At 45.4% G+C, this 20,841-nt stretch overlaps 1 protein-coding gene across 1 annotated transcript in view; it reads left to right on the top strand.

Annotated features, from left to right (window-relative positions):
* Positions 1–13,610: 13,610 nt before the first annotated feature.
* Positions 13,611–20,841, top strand: part of LOC119436323 (phenazine biosynthesis-like domain-containing protein) — a 53,344-nt gene continuing 46,113 nt past the window's right edge. The window contains exon 1 of the mRNA XM_037703142.2: positions 13,611–13,896. Within this exon, the coding sequence (XP_037559070.1) occupies positions 13,786–13,896 (111 nt within the window). The 5' untranslated portion in view covers positions 13,611–13,785. The remainder of the gene's footprint in view (positions 13,897–20,841) is intronic.

Raw genomic sequence — 20,841 nt, 5'->3', positions numbered from 1 at the left:
GCTGAGGCGGCGCATGCTTTGCGGTGAGGCGCCCCGGCGCCCGACGTGGAAAAATACTGTGGCGGCGCTGCGATCGAAGTGGATTGGGCCGCATCAAGGTTGCGCCGTTGGAAACTGCTGGCGATACTGCTCGGCAGGGCCATTCGTACTACTTCGCGCGCTGGTATTTGCGTTCAGACCGCTCAAATGGTGCTCATAATTACATATGACATGTATTTATGCCTTAAGAATAAATTTCTCTTTTTCTCTTCTTTATTTTAATTTATGTTTTAATGCCGCTCGGTGATTGCGCGTGTATTGCGGCCGCATGCAGTGTCGGCTTCCATTCTACTATGTTATTGTACGGTTCCCTTTGGAGAAAAAAATTATTTTTCTCGTTCTTCAAGCAGCATGTGTCTCTCGTGCGTATTGTTGCGCATATAGTTTTCTATCGGTAGGTCTTGCGAAACGCAGACGAAGAAACATATGTAACCTTCCTGCTTGCCGCTCCAAACACGTAAAGCATATCTGCCCCATCCGGTGCCTTGTACTCAGATTTACGGGAAGCATTGTCATAGATAAAAAAAAAAGTAAACTGCAGCGCAGCATTCCATTCATGTTTCCGCCTTCCCCGCGTAACAGAATGCGGAGTAATTGGTACGGTGTCATTTATTGCGGTCGGACCTCGAGCGCCGAAAACGGTTTTAGTTAGTCATTCTATATGCTAATCTTTGTCCGTAAGCCGTTTTTTTTTTTCAGTCGATACTTCAAAAAAGAACAAAAAAAGAAATAAAGCCTGCGCGGTAGCCTAATTAGTGGCTAATAGTGGATACGGCGTTGCGCTGCTAAACTGGACCTCGCGGGTTCAATCCAGGTCGCGGAAATCGATGGGAAAGAAATTGAGAAAGACTTGCGTACTTCTATTTAGGTGCACGTTAAAGAACCCCAGGTGGTGAAAACTAAACCGGGTAATCATATCGTGGTTTGGCCACGTAAAACCGAAGAACTTGCTTAAATTAAAAATATAAGAAAGAAGCAGGTGGCTGCGTTCTTCGGCTTATTTCTGGGGGTGTAAACAAAATAAATTATTCTCGAGTCTGATTTTCGAGAACAACATGTTACGCTTATCCTATATTTCATACATAAATGTAATGCTGTTCCCAAATGTATGACCACTCAACTCAGCAGCTTGTATATTATAAACGGCTGCTTTCAGTTATCCGGTGCACTATCATAACGACAATAATGAAACAATTAAAGGAACGGCATGCCTCACATACACGTAGAGTTATGTGCATATCTGGTGCGTTCGTTGAAGTGTGGTACCACATGGGGCACCCAGCTTTAATGGGTTGCCAACATGGCGAGACTGTCAAAAAAAGTTTTCCTTCCCTGAATCAAGTTAGCAGATTTACAGGCTGCCCCCAAACGGGGGCGTTTATATTAAATGACAGCTAGGAACTTTTTAAGCACGACTTATTAACACCCGTGCGTTAATTCTCTCAGGAACTGCGCCTCTACGCAACAGCCACGACTCCCCAGCAGCGCAATTATTCGTTTAACAGTCCTCACTTGCGTCGGTCACTCACCTTTGAGACTTCAATGGTGCTGTACGTTATGCGTTACATTCGAACGGAAACGACTATTCGGCGTCGTACAGTATATCAATAAAACTTGCGTAAATATGTATATATGTATAAGATGGTTTGCCTGCTATGAATATTATTTCTGCGAATGAGAGTGTTATGTGCCGTATTCACTAATAAGTGTGTTTGTTACTGCGAACACGTGCGCTTATTCTGGTCGGGAGTTCACTTTTTCAATTAGTGCGTTTAGAATATTTGTTATTCTTGCCCTTACATATATATCGTGAATATATATGTCTATGTACCCTTTGATTTAGTTACCTAGAAATACATTGGTCATTCTTCGCGCCACGGAGTTAATAAACCTGGTTTATTTCACTCCAATATTTTTTTCGATTATATGAGGCAAGCCGCAGTGGGGGACTCCGGAAAATTTTGACCACCTAGGGTTCTTTAATGTGCACCTAAATCTAAGTACACGGGTGTTTTCGCATTTCGCCCCCGTAGAAAGGCGGCCGCCGTGGCCGGGATTCGATCCCGCTACCTCGTGCTTAGCAGCCTAACACCGTAGCCACTAAGCAACCACGGCGGGTAGCAAAATTGAAGACGTCGCGTTGTATAATCCATGCCTCAAATATATATGTTTGGCAAAATGGTGTAAACATAAATTTGCAGTCGAAATAAAGCACTATTTTAGAAGTGTATTATGTGCAATCGGCCTCGGCGCCCGCAGCGAAAGTACGTTGAATATGCCGTGGAGCGCGTCTCCGCCTCAATTCAGTTCGCTCGCAGCGCCCTCACACAATTTTTCCACACGCGGCGCCTCAGCGGGAGAGCGCCGTTCGGCCCACTCGACCATTGTATAGTACACTCTAGTCTTCGGCTAGGGCTACGCTAGAGTGTACTAGACAATAGTGGGCCGAACGGCGCCCTGCCGCTGAGGCGCCGCGTGTGGAAAAATAGTGCGAGGGCGCTGCGCGCGAACTGGATTGGGGCGGAGACGCGCTCCGCGGCATCTTCAACGTACTTTCGCTGCGGGCGCCGAGGCCGCTTGCGCATAGTACGCTCTTAAAATAGTGCTTTATTTCAACTGCAAATTTATGTTTACACCAATCTGCCAAACATATATATTTGAGGCAGGGATTATACAACGCGACGTCTTCAATTTTTCTGTCGTTGTCAAGCGCATCGTCTGCTAGCGAGCGCGGGACGCCCAGTTTTTCTCGCAGAACCTCTGTGCAGTACATTTTTGTAATGTTTTAGTTGCTTTGGTGCGCCCATGACTCTTGACGGCCGGTACCAAATGTAGCTTTAGCCAGGGTAACTGCTTTTTTTAGCACTGTCCTCTTAAAGTAACTGGCATATCTCCACCGGTGAAGGCTACGTAAGAAAATGTTATTATTGATATCGTGTCGTTTTACGCGCGCTTCTTGTTGGTGGATATTGATCAGGGACAATGATCGAAGAAAACAATATTAGAGTCAAATAAACCAGGTTTATTAACTGTGTGGCGCGAAGAATGACCAATGTATTTCTAGGTAATTAAATGAAAGGGTACATAGACATATATATTCACGATATATATGTAAGGCAAAAAATAACAAATACTCTAAATTCAATAATTGAAAAAGTGAGAATTCCCGACCAGAATAAGCGCACGTGTTTGCAGCAACAAACACACTTATTAGTGAATACTGCAAATAAAACTCTCATTCGCAGAAATAATATACATAGCGTGCGTGCGTGTGTGTGCGTGTCTCTGTGTGTGTGTTATTGATATATTATACGACGCCGAATAGTTGTTTCCATTCGAATGTAACGCATAACAGTACTATTGAAGTCTCAAAGGTGAGTGACTGCATGCAAGTGAGGACTGTTATTGCGAATGATTGTGCTGCCGGAGCGTCGTGGCTGTTGCGCAGAGGCGCAGTTCCTGAGAGAATTAACGGAAGGGCGTTAATAAGTCTTGCTTAACAAGTTCCTAGCTCTCATTCCAGCCTCTAAGTCTGGTAAGTCAAGTTCCAGCCTGTAAATCTGCTAACTTGATTCATTGAGACAAGGATTTTTGACAGTCTCACCATGTTTGCAACCCATTAAAACTGTGTGCCCCATGTGGTACCACACTTATCTTCTTCAACGAACGCAACATATCTTTACGTGTATGTGAGACATGCCGTTCATTATGGTCGTTATGATAGTGCACTGGATAACTGAAAGCAGCCGTTTATAATATACAAGCTCCTGAGTTGAGCGGTCATACATTTGAGAACGGCATTACATTTATGTATGAAATATAGGATAAGCGTGACATGTTTTGACTGGAAATCAGACTCGAGAATAATTTATGTTGTTTACACCCCAGAAATAAGCCGAAGAACGCAGCCATCCGCTTTTTTTTTTTATTTAAACAAGTTCTTCGGTTTTACATGGCAAAACCACGAAATGATTATGATCGAGGCACCCGGTTTAGTTTCCTGGGGTTCTTTAATGTGCACCTAAATAGAAGTACACAAGTCTTTTTCCATTTCGTTTCCATCGAATTCCGCGACCTGGATTGAACCCGCGAGCTCCAGTTTAGCAGCGCAACGCTGTATCGCTATGTAGCCAATAATTAGGCTACCGCGCATGCTTTCTTTCTTTTCTTTTTTGAAGTATCGACTGAAAAAAAAAATTCCACGTATGGCTTACGGCCAAAGATTAGCATATAGAATTATTAACTAAAACTATAAATAACGAGACTGCAATAAATGACCCCGTACCAATTACTGGGCATTCTGTTACGCGAGAAAGGCGGAAACTTGAATGAAATTTTGCGCTGCAGTTTATTCTCTTGTTTTTTTATCTATAACAATTAATGCTTCCCATAAATCTGAGTACAAGGCGCTGGATGAGGCAGATATGCTTTACTTGTTTGAAGCGGCAAGCAGGAAGGTCACATATGTTTCTTCGTCTGCGTTTCGCAAGACATACTCGTGGAAAACTATATGCGAAACAATACACACGAGAGATACAATATAACATAGTAGAATGAAAGCCGACACTACGGCCGTAATGCACGCGCCATCACCGAGCGGCATTAAAAAATAAAATAAAGAAGAGAAAGAAAGGAATTTATTCTTAAGGCATAAATACATGTAATATGCAATTATGAACCCCATTTCAGCGGTCTGAACGCAAATACCAGCGCGCGAAGTAGTACGAATGACCCTGCCGAGCAGTATCGCCAGCAGTTTCCAACGGCGCGACCTTGATGCGGCCCAATCCACTTCGAGTGCAGCGCCACCACAGTATTTTTACACGTCGGGCGCCTCACTGCAAAGCATGCGCCGCCCCAGCCACTCGTCCCACTCGACCATATTCTAGTACACTCTAGTCGCGCGTATTTAAATTGTGGATGCAAACCGCCATTCCTCGCTAGGCGCGGCAACCGCTAGGCGCGTAGACGCGAGCTTGAGCGCGTCCGCAAGCGTACGTGTTGTCTGGGCTTTAGGGACAAGAACTTCGTTGTGATGGCATGCTGCTGCGCCTTAAGTTGCCGCAACCGACAAGGCGAGGGCAAAAGGCTTTTTTTGTTTACCATCCGGCGTGCGCAAACGCTTGCTGCACACTTGATATTTGCGCCGGCTCGCATCGTCGCGTTGCTACTTCCAAAACGGCATTATTAAGACCAGTTACTGACTGACGAAGCAAAATCGCGCCTCAAAAACGTCTCCGCAGGGCGCGATCGAAGTTTTCCTCGGATTTCCTCTGGTAGCGCGTTAGCTGTCGTCTGCCAGGGCAGGCCCGACGCAGGCGGCGCCACTGTCGATATCGCGCCTCGATCGCGCTGGTCGCGCCGAGCGCGATAGTATAACGGAGGAGGAGGGAAGTGGATGGCGCTACTTTTTATATATAGGGGTTTTATCGAGGCACCCTAAGCTGATCTAAAGCCCCTTGATCTTGAAAGTAGCGACACTCTCCTCCGCGCGCGCGCGCGCTTTCCTCCTCAATTCTCCTCGCCCGCCGGCTGCGCGCGCTGCGCACGGCGCGCTATTGCGCCTGGGCTCCCGCGGACGGGCCGCAGAATTCGATGGAAGCGCATTATTTTGGGCCAGTTGCGCGCCCCAGTGGCGTAGAATATTTTGAAAAATGGTGATAACGGCATGGAGAATGCTGAAGGCAACGCTTATGAGGAGGTTGGTTTTATCTTAAAGCCGTATGAATGACACACACTGATATAAAGGAGCTTTGAGGCGAGTTCTATACTCCAGTTATTTTTTCTGCCACACGATACGCTGCTTTACTTTTTGCATCTGATCTAGTATTGCTTGTGGCAGATCGCTCTATGTTTGGCAGTTTTTTCTTGTATGTGCGCGCATGTGCACCGCAGGTATTATATTCAGTGTGCCTTCTTATAATGAATTACTGGCGAGAGCATCGTCTGTCCATGTGTTTGTCTGAATGTCAAAGTAGCTTTTGCGCTGTGGTTTCTGCATTGAATAGGACGGTTGCGCAATTTCAGTGCGATGAAACGGTGCCGGCAGCCACTCATCACCCACAATAACAGAATCTGAGGAAAGGTATTTACAGATTATTCTTTATGCGTCGGTGTCAATGAAGCTTAAAAATAATCGGTATACCTATGGGAGAAGACATTCTATATTTTTCCAGAGGCAAGAAACGCCTCTGGAAAAGGTATTTTGATAGTTCACACCAACATACCGTTAAATTGTGTAGTAGACGGATAGTTAAAATATGATTTTGATTAGAAACCAGAAAAACATTTATCACACAAAAAACAAAAGAAGAATGGTCAGTAAGATGCTTTATTTTCGTGCACGCACAATAAACGTTATTTGACAAGATACAGATAACGTAGAAGAGTATCATATAACATTCAGAATGAGAAACAATGCTAGTGTACAAATATGTCATTTCCAATTGAATAAGAGTTGACGACGTGCGAGGTGATGGAGTCCCAGCAGAATATTCAGCATTCTGAGGAGAACCCCATTTTTATGCAACGTACAAATTGCCGCAGCAAAAACGCTAATGAGCAGGCCGGAAGAATTGAAAAAAAATGCAGCATTAGGGGATGCTTTGATACGAGCAATAAGAAAGGCGGCTTACCTCGCAAACAACACTGTTCCTTGTCGGAACAAAGTTCTTCCGGCCAATGTTCTGCAGCCACTGCTTCTTGCGCAAGCCATCACGCTTTCCTTGCGGTATCGTAAAAACTGCATAGCCATCATCACGCTTCTTGCTGCAGTTATATGCGCAGCAGCACGGCATAGCGCCAGCAGAGTGCACGAAACAGCGTGCAATGTTAGTGTGCGACGTTCTCTATACGCCGAGCCAGCCGAGCTGAGGCGCAAAATGGCGCGAACGAAAAAGCAAAACACAAAGCAAAACGCAAGCTCCGCTCGTTTCCAAGGGCAACGGCAGGGAGACCAATCATCGTGCAGGAAAACGGGCGCAAGACCGTCTGCCGCGGAGGAGACTCGCGAGGGGCGAGGAGGAGGCGAGGAGGTCGCGCGCCGGCGGCAGAGTACAAAGAGTGCCGGTACTTTCCTACATCAAGGGACTTTAAGCTGATCCGAACTGAGGCGCCGCACACCGACCGCGCCGCCAAACACAGAAGAAAAAAAGAAAAGAAAATGGTGATACGTCATCGAGGCGAGGCCACGTTTTTGAGGCGAGGCCCCGTCCCTGCACGGATTTGTTGTGAAAACAGTCGCACCCATGCAGTGGAGGCGACTTTACAATTGCTAGTAGGCACAGCGGGGGCGTGGCACTGCGGGTCACGTGACTTCCGCTTAACACGTGTTGTCATGGAAATCGTTGAGCTCCTAGGTGCCTGGACATAATCGCTTAGGGACTTTTTGAGGCACTGGTCTGCACGGCCGCGCAGCGGCTGCTAGTTACTTAGCGTGGCTCTTTTATCTCCGCGACCGGGCGCAGCGACCTTGCCGAGCGCAGCTCCTACGTGCGTAGGGAGCGAATCGTTTAGAGCGCGCTGAATGTCAGGTGGTGTCTGGGCCACGCCGGCCGCGCTTTATTATTGTAGCGTTTTTTCTAGTGGCTGAAATCCTTGCAGTAGTGGTGGTGTGGCATGACGGCTTTTGAGCTCAGTGAACTGTGGTGGTGTAAACAAACGGATACTGCTCGCGTTTGAGCCCTGATGCCGCGGCGGATGCCGCAGTGCCGGGCGCCGACGCAAGCGGCGGTCGTTGGGGTGTTGCGAAGCGCAGCGCAGCGTAGCAGGCGCGAGGACAAGCGGGTGCGAGAGAGAAACGATGATATTCCTAAATAAACGCATCAGTGTTTTGATGATCCAAATATAATCTCACTATCAGGGAGGGAGCAGTCTACCTAACTGGAGCAGTCTTTTTTATTTGGGGTGTTGCTACGTTGCGCTCCGCCACACCCCAATGACCGCTGCTTCGCGTCGGCGCCCGGCACCGCGGCTTCCCCCGCGGCACCGGGGTACAAATGCGCGCAGTGTCCGCTTGTTTACACCACCACAGTTCACCAAGATCAAAAGCCGTCATGCCACACCACCGTAACTACTGCAACGATTTCCGCCACTAGAACAAACGCTACAATAATAAAGCGCGGCCGGCGTGGGCCAGACACCACCAGACATTCAACGCGCCCTAAACGATTCGCTCCCTACGCACGTAGGAGCTGCGCTCGGCAAGGTCGCTGCGCCCGGTCCCGGAGATAAGAGAGCCACGCTCAGCGGAGACCAGTGCCTCAAAAGTCCCTAAGCGATTATGTCCCTAGGCACCTAGGAGCGCCACGATTGCCATGACAACACGTGTTAAGCGAAAGTCTCCGCTGTACCTATTAGCAATTGTAAAGGTCGCTGCCGGGAGCGTGTTAACCACGACCGGCTTTACAACTTGGAGCCGGTCGTGGTTTTAACAGACGATATAAATGACCGCATTTGAAAATTGCTCATTGCAACAAGAAACATCGCACTGTTAAGCGCTCTCTCAACATTATAGAGAGTTTTAGAATAGGGGCCCCAAACGTTTTGGGGCCCGAAAAAATAGCGTCGACACCACTGCGCATGCGCGAGACGCTAACTGCGTTTGGGTTTTGAGTTGGGCACGCTATTTCGCCGATTTAGCGGGAGCCCCAAAAGCAGTCCCAAAATCTTTGCATCAACAAACATGGCGGCACCCATCGAAGTGGCGGCTCTCCGAGTACCAAACTCGGCTTGATTCGTGGTAACGCGGAAAGTTCGTAATCTCTAAGAACTGTTGCACCCTTTGGGGTGCATTTTTGCCACACAACAATAATCGTCATCTGTTTTGCTTGCGTTTCCTATCTTGAAAACTCTGCACTTGCTACTTTCCTGTCGAGAACGCTGTGTCACGCTGATAACGCTCTTGTCGTTCGTGACCTAGAAGTGCCGGGCGCACAGCGTTAAAGAAAGGAAAGCCACGAAAGTCAGATGACGATTATTGTTCTGTGGCAAAAATACGCCCCAAAGGGTGCAACTGTTTTTAGAGTGTAGGAGAAGTGACTGCGGTTATTGCTTTCTCTCAACTAGCGTGTGTAATGAAGATTGATTCATTAGACGCCGCTGATTCTGAATTCGATCGCTGATTTCATGGCTCGTAGGCCTAACGTGGATTAGCTTGGCTGGTGAAGGCACGTCAAGTTGGTTACTCAAAATTAGGCGCAATAAATCGCTTGCTGCTAATAGAAAACATCTTAATTGTAATTAAACGCAAAACCACGAAAGTCAAAATTACTCTTCCTATCATAAAATGGTATAGTTTATTTGAATATTTATGATAGTTTTTCTTTGACACCGTAGTGGCGCTGCAAGCGCAAGACGCAATTCACAAACGCAAAGCCCTATTCTAAAACTCATCACTCTTGCATGCCCCAACGCTAACACCCGCAAAGCTCTTTGGGGCCCCAAACTTTTGGGGCCCCTATTCTAAAACTCTCTAATTTAACCATTTTCTTTCAGGTTTTACTGTGAAAACCTATTATTTTAAATATAACAGGCGCGCAATAACAACACTCAGTAACAGACAACGCGCGCTTCGCGGCAAACCTCTGACCGCAGCGCCACTCCTGCTGTCATGATGCGGAGAAGCAGTGAACTACGCCGGTCGGCACACCTACCAATCTAGCCACCGTAGTACCCAACGTTACTAGTGCCGGTACCGGAGTGGCTAGAATAGAGTGACCTAGAATAATAGGGGAGTGTCCAAAGCGCCGGCTCCGGCGAGGGCCTTTTTTTGTGTGAACTGCCGCGCCGCGCCGCTGCTGCTCCGGACCCGGACCCGTTATGACCCGTGGCAATGCCCGTGGGCTTTTCGCGCTCGCGAAGCGCGCGGTAAGCGAGGGTCGCCTGCTACGCGCTGTAGTTTTTTTAAATGCGAAGCATTTCTTGCCGGCGGCTCTGTCCGTCCCACCCGCGTCCCACACCCCCACAGCGCATGCGCGTCTCCTCCCCTTCTCTCTCCTATCCTACGCTCCCCCTTTCTCTCCTCTAGGAATCCTGTACGGAGCGGCGCACGCGTCCCACATCCCCACAGCGCATGCGCATCCCCTCCTCCTCTCTCTCCTCTCCCACGCTCCCCCCTTTCTCTCCAGATAATTCTGACCGGCGGCATTCAATTGATTGGTCTAAGCAAAATGCACTAGTAAAAAAATCCGGATGTGCTACACTATTCCCATGGTTCACATCTGGAAAAGCAACCTGTGCATCACTCTATATATCCGACAATATAAATTTTTATTGCGATAGCAATTATATGGACACTTCAACCGGATTTTTGCCGTCGGCGTCGCCGTCGTCATCGCCGTCGTCGTCGCCGTCGCCGTCGCCGTCAGGTTCCCTATAGATAAAATCTGCGCCGCGGGCCGTATGCCCGAGCGGAAGCGTGCGGGGACGCGCGCTATCACGGAGAGCGAACGCACTCAATCTCCCACGCGCAAGCAAGGAAGCGGGAAGCCAGCGCCGGAGGGAGCGAGGGGGGGGGGGGGCGCACTTCCACTCTGCCAACAACCGCACTCGTCGCTCGCTCGCACCGTCTCTTATCTCCACACGGCTCTGACCTTTATGCGCCGTGCATTCGCCGCTCAGTTTCCGTTGAAGCGATAGACCGCACGTACCTTCGCCGCTGCGGCGTATCCGCTTGCTGCCAGAGTTTTGACGGTCGTTGTCTGCAGTCATTCAGTGTGATCTATTCATGTTTGTTAGTTCGCGCTCACACCACACTTGTTCATTCAGTTAGTAATAGTCGGGCCACATTTTCCAACGCACGCTACACATGCAATGCTGCCCGGATCGGCAGTGCAGCGCTACAGGTGTGTCCCTTCGCACGCGCTGCCCACGGGAAGCGCTTCTCATCAACACCACCGTTTCACACGCGCCTTCTCGTGGTCATCGAGTCTCTCTTCATGTCGGTCTACTTACGCCGCAGCACACCTGCTTACTTAATCAGCTCATGTTTACTACAATTGCTACCAAAGCCGCTCACCTTACTTCGTATGACATTGCTGTGTTGCTATCGCATTCATTGCTTCGCCCTTAAAGCGAAACTGTGACATTTTTTTTCTGATGCCCATGCCTCATTTAAAATAAAGTTGTAACTGTGGACAAACCTCGTGTTACTGTAGCCGCTGCCACAAAATTTTGAAGGAATGTCTAATAAAAGTCTTCGGTTGTTCTTGTCAAGATGTCCGTTAGCCAACTTTTAGCGTAACGTTAGCAGGGCTTACTGATGTACTTTTATACGTCCACGGCTACAAAATGTATTGATCAAGACAGCTACTAGACTTTTGAATTATCCGTTCAAGACATCTTTTACACATCAAATAGCTGCTTCCGTGTCTCATGGGGTGGCACGAGCGCGTGCCGGGCACGAGCACGAGCGCAACCCAAGGGGCGCCAACCACGGCCAGCTGCGGAAGACGACGACGACGCTCGAGCACAATACTGATGATAATAGTTTTCCACGTACACCGACCCCGATACAAATAGCCAATAAAGCTTCGCTTAAAAGGCAACTACCGATTTCCCCGGGTGGTTCAGTCCGGGGGTGCCGTCTACTTAAAGCCGAGGCCAAAGGGGCGTGTTGCCTCCGCCGAGGAGCCGTAAAGGTCGAAACACTCAGCATCGGCTCAACCCCGAGGATCCCCTTTTCCCCGGACACGGCTGAGCCACGCACGGTTAAACACGGGAGGGTCCAACCCCCATGTGCTCGGGTCCGTGGTCACACACCAAACGCCTGCTCACGCAGACGCCCCTGCGGGCAGAAAAGGGGAATCATGCAGGCCACTGTACCTTCGCATTCCACGTGATGGGTCCGATACCTAACAGTGGTAGCTGCTATATAGGCCAGAGAGTAATATGTGATCGTCCGTGCGAGCACAATATTAATGTTCGCACTAGTAAAGAAGGGTATTAAAGTGTCCCTGTATGGAGACACTATGAAAAATCCCCGCTGCACGCCGCGCTTTTCTATGGCGCGCTGACGTAACGCCAGCTGTGACACGAGCGCCATACGAGCGCCGGCGCCGCGCGCATGCAATGTGCACTAGAGTGTACTAGAACACTCTACTGTGCACTCATTCAGCTTTCAGTTCATGAAAGCTGACTTTCTAAAGTCCCTATCTATATGACTTTCGGGTCAGTTGGATGCATGGCGGGAAAACATCGCAACTTTACAACGTCGAAGAAAGAATACACACACCGGCGCTGTACGTGAGTATCTATTCTGTCTTCGTCCTTATAAAGATGCGCTCTTTTTCCGCGCATGCAGAGCTCAGTAGCCTTGAGGAGCATTAAGAAAACAGGCACATGACTGGGCTGGTATAATGTAACGTTTTCTTTTTTTTTTTTTTTCGCTGGATTCTATTCCTTCGTTATCATGCATCGTTCACGGCTAGCCGATCCCAGTGATAACATGGGTGGAGCGCCGCTTGGACCACTGACGAAGCGCGAAAAGGAATAGCATTGAAATATATAAAATCATTACATCATCCCGACCTAGTTTGTGTCACCCAAGCGTATCCTCACGCCACAGGAAGTCGATCTACATACATTTTTGTTGTTATATGTTTTCCTCGCATCGCCGCAATTCACGGGCCCGGCGGTCACATTCGGATGAGGCCGCGGATTCGTATCTTACTTTATTACTCGCTCCTGTTGTAGTGCTGCATAGGCTATGCCCCTTTTAGCCTGAGCTCTGAAATCAGCTTTGATTGCGCGGGGAACGCTGCTGTGTGCGCGCGCGCATCACTTGTTCTTCTTTTCCTTCTCCCGTTCCTGTTCCTCTTCTGCCTACTCCCCCTCCCCCAAGTGTAGGGTAGCAAAGCAAGTGCAACCTGGTTAAACTCCCTGCCTTTCTTTTTTTTCTCTCTCTCCCTCTTAGTATGCCTTGTTCTAGATGAACGTTATCTATAGTATTGCGTTAACTTCGTTTATTTAAATACCCACTTTAAGTGTCGTGACAAAATAATACAGGTGGGGCCGAGTGTAAGGAGAGTTCACGCTTTCTAATGCCTTTTTTTTTTTTAATCGGAACAATACCAGCGTTAAAACGCAGCTACAGGGTACTGTACATTGCTCAGCGATTGAAACGCGATTTGTATCCTATGAAAGCAAGCATCTCTGTGCGCAGCATTGTGACTGCCTCCAGTCTCTCGGTGATCACCCAGCGCTCACAGGTGGCGCAAAAAGCGCCTGGCGCCTAAACTGGCGCCTAAAGTCCCTCACGCCATGCGATCCGAGTATCACTGTTCAATCACTCAGCACCTACGCCTTTGTATCGCATTGTCTGAAAATTCTATCTATCTATCTATCTATCTATCTATCTATCTATCTATCTATCTATCTATCTATCTATCTATCTATCTATCTATCTATCTATCTATCTATCTATCTATCTATCTATCTATCTATCTATCTATCTATCTATCTATCTATCTATCTATCTATCTATCAAGGGACGACGAACAAGTCATAAACCAAGGGCGAGCTGCCGCTGTGCCCTTTCTCGTTGGCATCCTGGATACATAGCAGCATTCTCTCGGTGCAGGCGATAAGCGCGACAGCCAGCGTATCTTTACAACCCATTAGGAGCAACACGTCGCTGGCTACAGCGTCCGCAGTAGGGCGATACTGCGGCATCGGAGTCGCCTCTTCATCACAGCGAGCCTGTACGATCCTGTGCTTCTATCGGTGCGATCAGCTAGCGACGGCAACATGGAAGCTGTTCTGCGCTCTGTGCGATTTCCCTTGTTCACGGTTGACGCGTTTACAAAGGCTCCATTTTCGGGCAACCCGGCGGCCGTAGTGTTTCTACAGCAAGACGGCGTAAGTGCAGATTTTCATCTCTATTTACTGCTTTTCCGATGAATGCGGCTACGAAGTGTGATAGCGCAAAAGCTTGATTTTTATTCTAGATGCAACCAACTTCTCGATATGGCTTTCATAGATTACGAAAAGGTGTTTGATTGAGTAGAGATACCAACAGTCGTAGAGGGCATTGCATAGTCGAGGATTGCATGAATATGTGAATATGTTAGCAAATATCTCTGAAGAATCCACAGATTCTTTCGTTTTTCACAAGAAAAGTGGGAAAATACCGATCAAGAAAGGCGTCAGACAAGGAGGCACAGTCTCCCCAATGCTATCTCCACTGCATGCTTGTAAATATTCAAGCTGTTATATAGAGTGGAGGATATATAGGAGTGAAAATCAGCTGGGCCGGATCATCTCAGCAACCTGTTTTTGGAGATGACATTGTCTTGTTCAGCAATGATGTACATGACTTGAAACGAATGATTGAGGACCTAAGACGACAAATCGGAAGAGTAGGTTTGAGGATTAATATGCACAAGACAAAGGTAAAGTTCAAGAGCCTGGCTAGATAACTGGAATTTGTGATTGGCAGTCCGCCCATAGAACCTGTGTCCTGTGCTATGAGTAAGTCATGACAGCTAGGCAGCTTATACCGGTATCCTTGAAAAGAAAACTGTGCAATTATCGCATTCTACCGGTACTAACGTATATGGGGCAGAATTTTGGAGGTGAACAAAGAAGCTTGAGAGGTTAATAACCTCGCAACGAGTGAACGAAAAATGATAAAACGTAACGTTGAGACAGGAAGACAGCAGTGTGGTTTATAGAGCAGACGGGGGTAGCCGATATAAGATGAAGAAATGCGTTTCAGCATGCCATGTTAATGCGTAGGGCAGATAACCGGTGGTCGAAACAGTTACAGAATGGGTTCCAAGAGAATGGAATTGCAGTTGGGGACGGCAGAGAGCTAAGTGGTGCGATGGAATTTCTAAATCTGCAAGCATAAGATGGTGTCAGCTGGCGCAAGACTAGGGGTAGGAGAGGCCTTCATCCTGCATGGACATAAAATAGGCTGACGATGATCCTAGATAGGAGAATAATGCACACCTGCTGGAGACGAAACATTTTGTTTGTTTGTTTGCTTGTGTGTGTGTGTGTGTGTGCGTGCGTGCGTGTGTGTGTGTGTGTGTGTGTGTGTGTGTGTGTGTGTGTGTGTGTGTGTGTGTGTGTGTGTGTGTGTGTGTGTGTGTGTGTGTGTGTGTGTGTGTGTGTGTGTGTGCGTGCGTGCGTGCGTGCGTGCGTGCGATTGCCAAGAATTTAGTACGTTTGTCTTTGGTTGTTTGTTCTTCATTGCACTGAATAAAATATATAAAAATAAGAAGCTGTAGCTTGTATGGCGTAAGTAAATGTATGCATTGATGTACCAACCAACCTGTCGTACGTGTTAGTATATGCGCGACAGAAATCCAAACGTGGACAACGTTTGCGGAACTTATGTTCTAAAAAATATAGCAAGCAACCTTTCTGGCCGAAATGCGAGAGTAGTTGCATGTCTGCTGACGACGAGATATTTGTCATGCCAAATGCCTGCTTTCTTTTTCGACCTGGATATTGTAAAGGCGCCGCGCATTAATCAACCACCAGATGCTTGGTACCTATCTCCAACCTCCAAGTGTATCGAAGCCGCAGTTTCACCTCGAAGAATATGCATACTGTCGTGATAAAATCAGAAGGTGCGATCAAGCGGGAAAAAAAGGCAGGAACTGACCCGTTTTGGATTTCGAGTAATAGAACGATGATTTCTAATGGCATCCTTTTCGAAATGTGGTGGCGACAAATAGTCACCTAGCATGCTTGAGCTAATCAAGTTAATTTTACTATCTATTAAATGATTAAATATCATTTGTGGCATTTAACGTTTCGAAATTGCGCAGTGGGTTATGAGGGACGCCATATTTCAGGGCTCTAGCATTTTGCTTATCTGTACTTTATTCAAAGTTTCAAAGTTTATTTGTCAATACAGCATAGACATACATAAATTCTGACCTGCCTAAGCATGTTGTGCTTGTTGGCTGGTCAGGCAGCAGGTAGAGAATCTTCTAAAAAAATAACTTCATATACATGCATTTCATGTTATACACGACATTGCCAATAAATTTGACAGCGCAAAATAACACATACAAAACAAGTAAATCTATACACAAGGCAATACATTTACGCACCAATGTCTTAAACTAGTCATCTTTCTCTTGTTGCTTGCAAGACATAGATCATCAGGAATTTCATTAAACATAGCTGGTACATAGTAATTGCGCATCTTTTCACCATAATTACTATAGACCCGTGGTTTAACAAAACGTTCTGTTTTCCTCAATGTAACATTTTTTACAGGAGTTTTATATTCATTTGAATAATAATACCGTGTCAACACAACAAAATAAAACAGCTCACGAATCTGTAGGATGCCTAACTCATCGTATTTCTCTTTCATGTCAACTGAGAGTAATTTGGTACCGTAAGATATGCTGTTCACAATTCGTTTTAGTATGACCTTTAATGCTTGCTTCTTATATTCGGAACAGTTGCCATATAATGTAATACCGTATTTTAAAACAGGTTCGACTAATGCTGTGTAGATTACTCGTCTAAGGTGAAGCGGAGATTTCCCCCGAAGGTGATACAACATGGCCGCAATGGCCCTAATCTTTCTAGAGAGACAAACGATGTGCTTATTCCAAGTGAGATGTTGATCGAAGTAGATACCCAGATACTGCACTGTTCGCTCTATTTGCATGGCTTCGCAATCACATGGGTACTACAACGGGATGAGTGTAAGTACAGTGGTTGGGTTAAAGCAACTGTTTTATGGGGGTTTTTAAAACATATGTCAGTTTTGTTTTGTGAAGGTTTAAAAAAATAAAATTTTGTGAGAACCAGTCAATGACATCAGTTATATCTGCCTGAAATGTTTTAACGCCAGTACAATAGTCAGTGACTTCTAGTCCGAGCGCTGTATCGTCAGCGTATTGAAAGATTTTTTACTTAATCTGCAATAAACCCAAATCAGACACATATATGTTAAAAAACAGTGGGCCGAGTGTACTTCCTTGAGGTACACCGAAAGTAACATTCTTCAAATGTCCGTATGTATTATCAAGCTTTACACATTGTGACCTGTTTGTAAAATAACTAAAAAAAAACTTCTTCAAATGACCGCGGAAACCAAGTGAGCTTAATTTTTCGAGTAGTAACGCATGGTCTATCGTGTCAAATGCCTTCGTTAAATCCAGGAATAGGGCTAACACAACACGGTTATTTTCTATTGCATTGTAAACATAATCGGAAAATTCTTCAAGAAGTGTTGTCGTATTTCTATTCTTTGTAAAGCCAAATTGCGCAGCATTGTTCAAAGAGTATTTTCACAGATTGATTGCATATCGTATGCAACATGCTTTTCCATAATATGTGCTATCGATGACAGTATTGCAATGGGCCTATAATTTATTAAGTCGCCTTTGTTGCCGTGTTTATACACAGGCCTGACAACAGATATTTTAAGTTCGTCAGGTATGTCACCAGTTTCAAATATACCGTTCAGTATGTTCAGAAGAACATCTTTTAAAACGCCAAAGTTCCTGTGCATATCTCTGAGACGAATGCCATCATATCCTGGTGGCTTGGACTGTTTCATTCTGCAAATAATGCTCCATAGATCATCCGCTGATATGAGGGGCAGATACGCTGTACGCGCACATGCTCGTTTCGGTTGATGTGATACAGGACTACTGACTCTTATGCTTCGCAATCTATCTGTTGTATTTAAGAACACATCCTTAAATTTATCACAGAGCACCTTCACGGTTTCCTTTGGCAAATTCTTCTTTACTGTTTCATCAATGGAAGCCTTTTTCTGCCTACCCATTAGTTCATTCGCTATCTTCCACGTTTTCTTTCCGTCACATTTGTTCAGTGAAAACTGTCGCATGAAAAAGGATCTTTTCGCCTGTCGCATTCTAGCCGTTACTTTATTCCGCAACGCCGATATTCATCTCTTAGCGCTTTATTTTCAGGTTGTTTCCGGCATTTTTGCCATGCCTTATCTTTCGCGCAGGACAACTCTGCTATTTCACGAGTTATCCATTTCTTATCTGGGCTTCTTATTTGGATATTAACAGATTTAGTTGACTGTTCATAGACATTGCGAAGGATTTAAATAGTTTTCTTGTATAAGCTGATATGATCCAAATGTAAACGGTAACTCCAGTTAACATTACGAATTAATTGGTCTTGCAATGGGGATGTTTGCCTAGCAGCACTCGATCTGGCGTTTGAACGGTAGACCGAAACAAGTAAAAAGGGAGCAATGCTGATGATGATGATGATGATGCCTCAATACTTGTCACAACCCACTGAGGGGGATAGGCCACGAACCGGGTGGTATTATGATAGAAATTTGAAATAAATTAATTTATAAATACATAAGTATAAGAATAAAAATAAATGACTAATTGAAATGAGAAATAAAGCAATAATAAAAGAATTAAGTAGTGTTTACTAAGTTAGTCAGCCTTGCCTGAATAGGAATAGTAATATGAATTTAATAATAAATTAAATACAGCAAGGGAAATACGTAGATTTTGAATAATAATAATAATAATAATAATAATAATAATAATAATAATAATAATAATAATAATAATAATATAATTGTGGTTTTATGACGTTACTTTTTGAATTTGCTAAAGCTATAATTTATTCAAAGATAAATAAAGCAATCACGTAACAATGGGAAAATATTAATAAGGCAATCTTTTTGTGTCACATAAAAAGTTATAAATGGCTCGGCAAACATTCCCGTGGGCATGTCCTAACACCGTGGCTCCAAGTGAGAGTAAAACTGAACTGATTAACGGCAGTCCTAGATTACGAAGTGGGATTTCTAAACATCGTTGTCAATGATTAGAAAACCGCCGACAGGATAGTAAAAAGTGATCGATAGATTCTGGTTCATTGCAGAGGTAGCATAATGGTGATGCCGCCAGACCACATCTGTGCAAGTAAAAATTTAGTTGTGGAATACGGCAACGCAGTCTTGTAAATGTTACTTCGAATTGCCGGTTGGGACACCACTGTCGATTCCAAGAATAATTTAGATGTATAAAGTCTGTAGATTTTGCTAGTGCGATGCTTTTCTTGTCTTGAGCCAAAGCAAACTGCCTATATCTGGCTGCAGTGATATACGCAGTTGCTGGCAGCACAGATATCGCCGGACCCTTTAAAGAAGCTCGTGCTAAAGAATCAGCTATTTCATTAAGTTAGATGTCTCGGTGGCCTGGTACCCATACTAAATGAACTAACTTTAAGTGGGGAGGAGCTATTGTATATAACGTGTTAAAAGCTGTCATATTTGTGGATGCGTTAAGCGCGCTGCATACAGAAAGTGAATCTGTGACAATAATAACTTTTGTAACATATAGCGGTAACTTTCTCAATGCAAGAATTATTGCCAGAAGTTCGGCCTGAAAAACTGGTGTGTAATCTGGCAGGCGAAGTGAAAAAGACCAATCGAGGGATGGTGAGTATATTCCCACGCCTGCCTTCTCTTCACACGAGGAAGCATCAGTCGCTATTACATTTATTGGGAAATGGGCCAAATAATCTTGCAAAAGGGCATTCAAATATGTTGGTGGCAGCAATTTTGCGTTATTGGGGAAAATATCCGCAAATTCTATTTTAAAGGACAATGTGGAGCTATCTAACGGAATGATTTCCCTAATGTGAACATTTAAAGGTGCTAATTGTTCCTGCACAAATACAACCTGTGGGGTATGTAACCGAGGCCACGTGATCTCAAAAAATGAATTTGGTTCACTAATAAATATATATTCTGTACGTCTAAGAGGCGATTCATAAGCCCTTAAGTAGGTTTGAATCGTAAGCATACAGAATCTCGTGTGAAGAGAAGGTAAGCGCGCTTCCTGGTATAACACGTTATTAGCAACGAATTTAGGCAGGCCTAAACATATTCGAAGAGCTTCTCTCTCTAAAAGAACAAGTGGTCTTATTTTATATTTTGCACCTCCGGAAAACAAAACACATCCAAATTCTATAATCGGTCGTACATACATACGGTAGATCATAATTAATGTGTCACTTCGCATACCAGATCGCCGGTTACTGATTCTACGTAATAAACCTACAGCTCGTGTCCCTTTCGTTGCAATATTTTCTATGTGAGAACGCCAGCTAAGTTTTTCATCATATGTGATACCCAGGTACTTAAGCGACTCTACTTGTGGAATTGTTCTCCGATCATATACTAAAGATAAATGTATCGGCCCGGAAAGCGGAAAGACAAGGACTGCACTTTTGTTTACGTTTAGAGATAGGTGAAGAGTGTGAAGCCACGTCTCTAGCATACGGAGGTATGTTTGCAAGGACAGGTAAAGGGAATTGATGTCTCTTGCTGTCGCGAAAAATGCGATGTCGTCTGCATAGACATAGAGATGAACTTCCCGGCTCAGTGGAACTGAACTCATCAAAAGGTTAAATAGGACAGGAGACAGAACAGCCCCCTGGGGCACCCCTCTTGTCTGATCGAATTTTGTTGAAGAAACGCCGTTTTGAAAACAATAAAATTTTCTATTTCTTAAAAATGCAAAAATCCATGTCGTTATATATCTCGGAAAATTGTAGGACTGTAATCTGTCCAGTAGTAGTGGGTACTCGACACTGTCATAAGCTTTCGCCACGTCAATAGTCACTAAAGCACTCAATTCTTTTCTATTTCTAGCAAGTTGGATACGGCTTTCCAAGTCTACATGCGCACACCAAATAGAGAGACCAGGCCGGAAACCTATTTGACTTGGGCTCAGTAACGAATTTTTAGATATATGATCGATCATGCGATCATATAGAACTCTTTCAATAAGTTTTACCATATTTGAGGTAAGGGAA

Source organism: Dermacentor silvarum, chromosome 1 (genome assembly GCF_013339745.2).
Source record: "Dermacentor silvarum isolate Dsil-2018 chromosome 1, BIME_Dsil_1.4, whole genome shotgun sequence".
Classification (NCBI taxonomy): domain Eukaryota; kingdom Metazoa; phylum Arthropoda; class Arachnida; order Ixodida; family Ixodidae; genus Dermacentor; species Dermacentor silvarum.
This window is presented reverse-complemented; position numbering and strand designations above follow the sequence as displayed.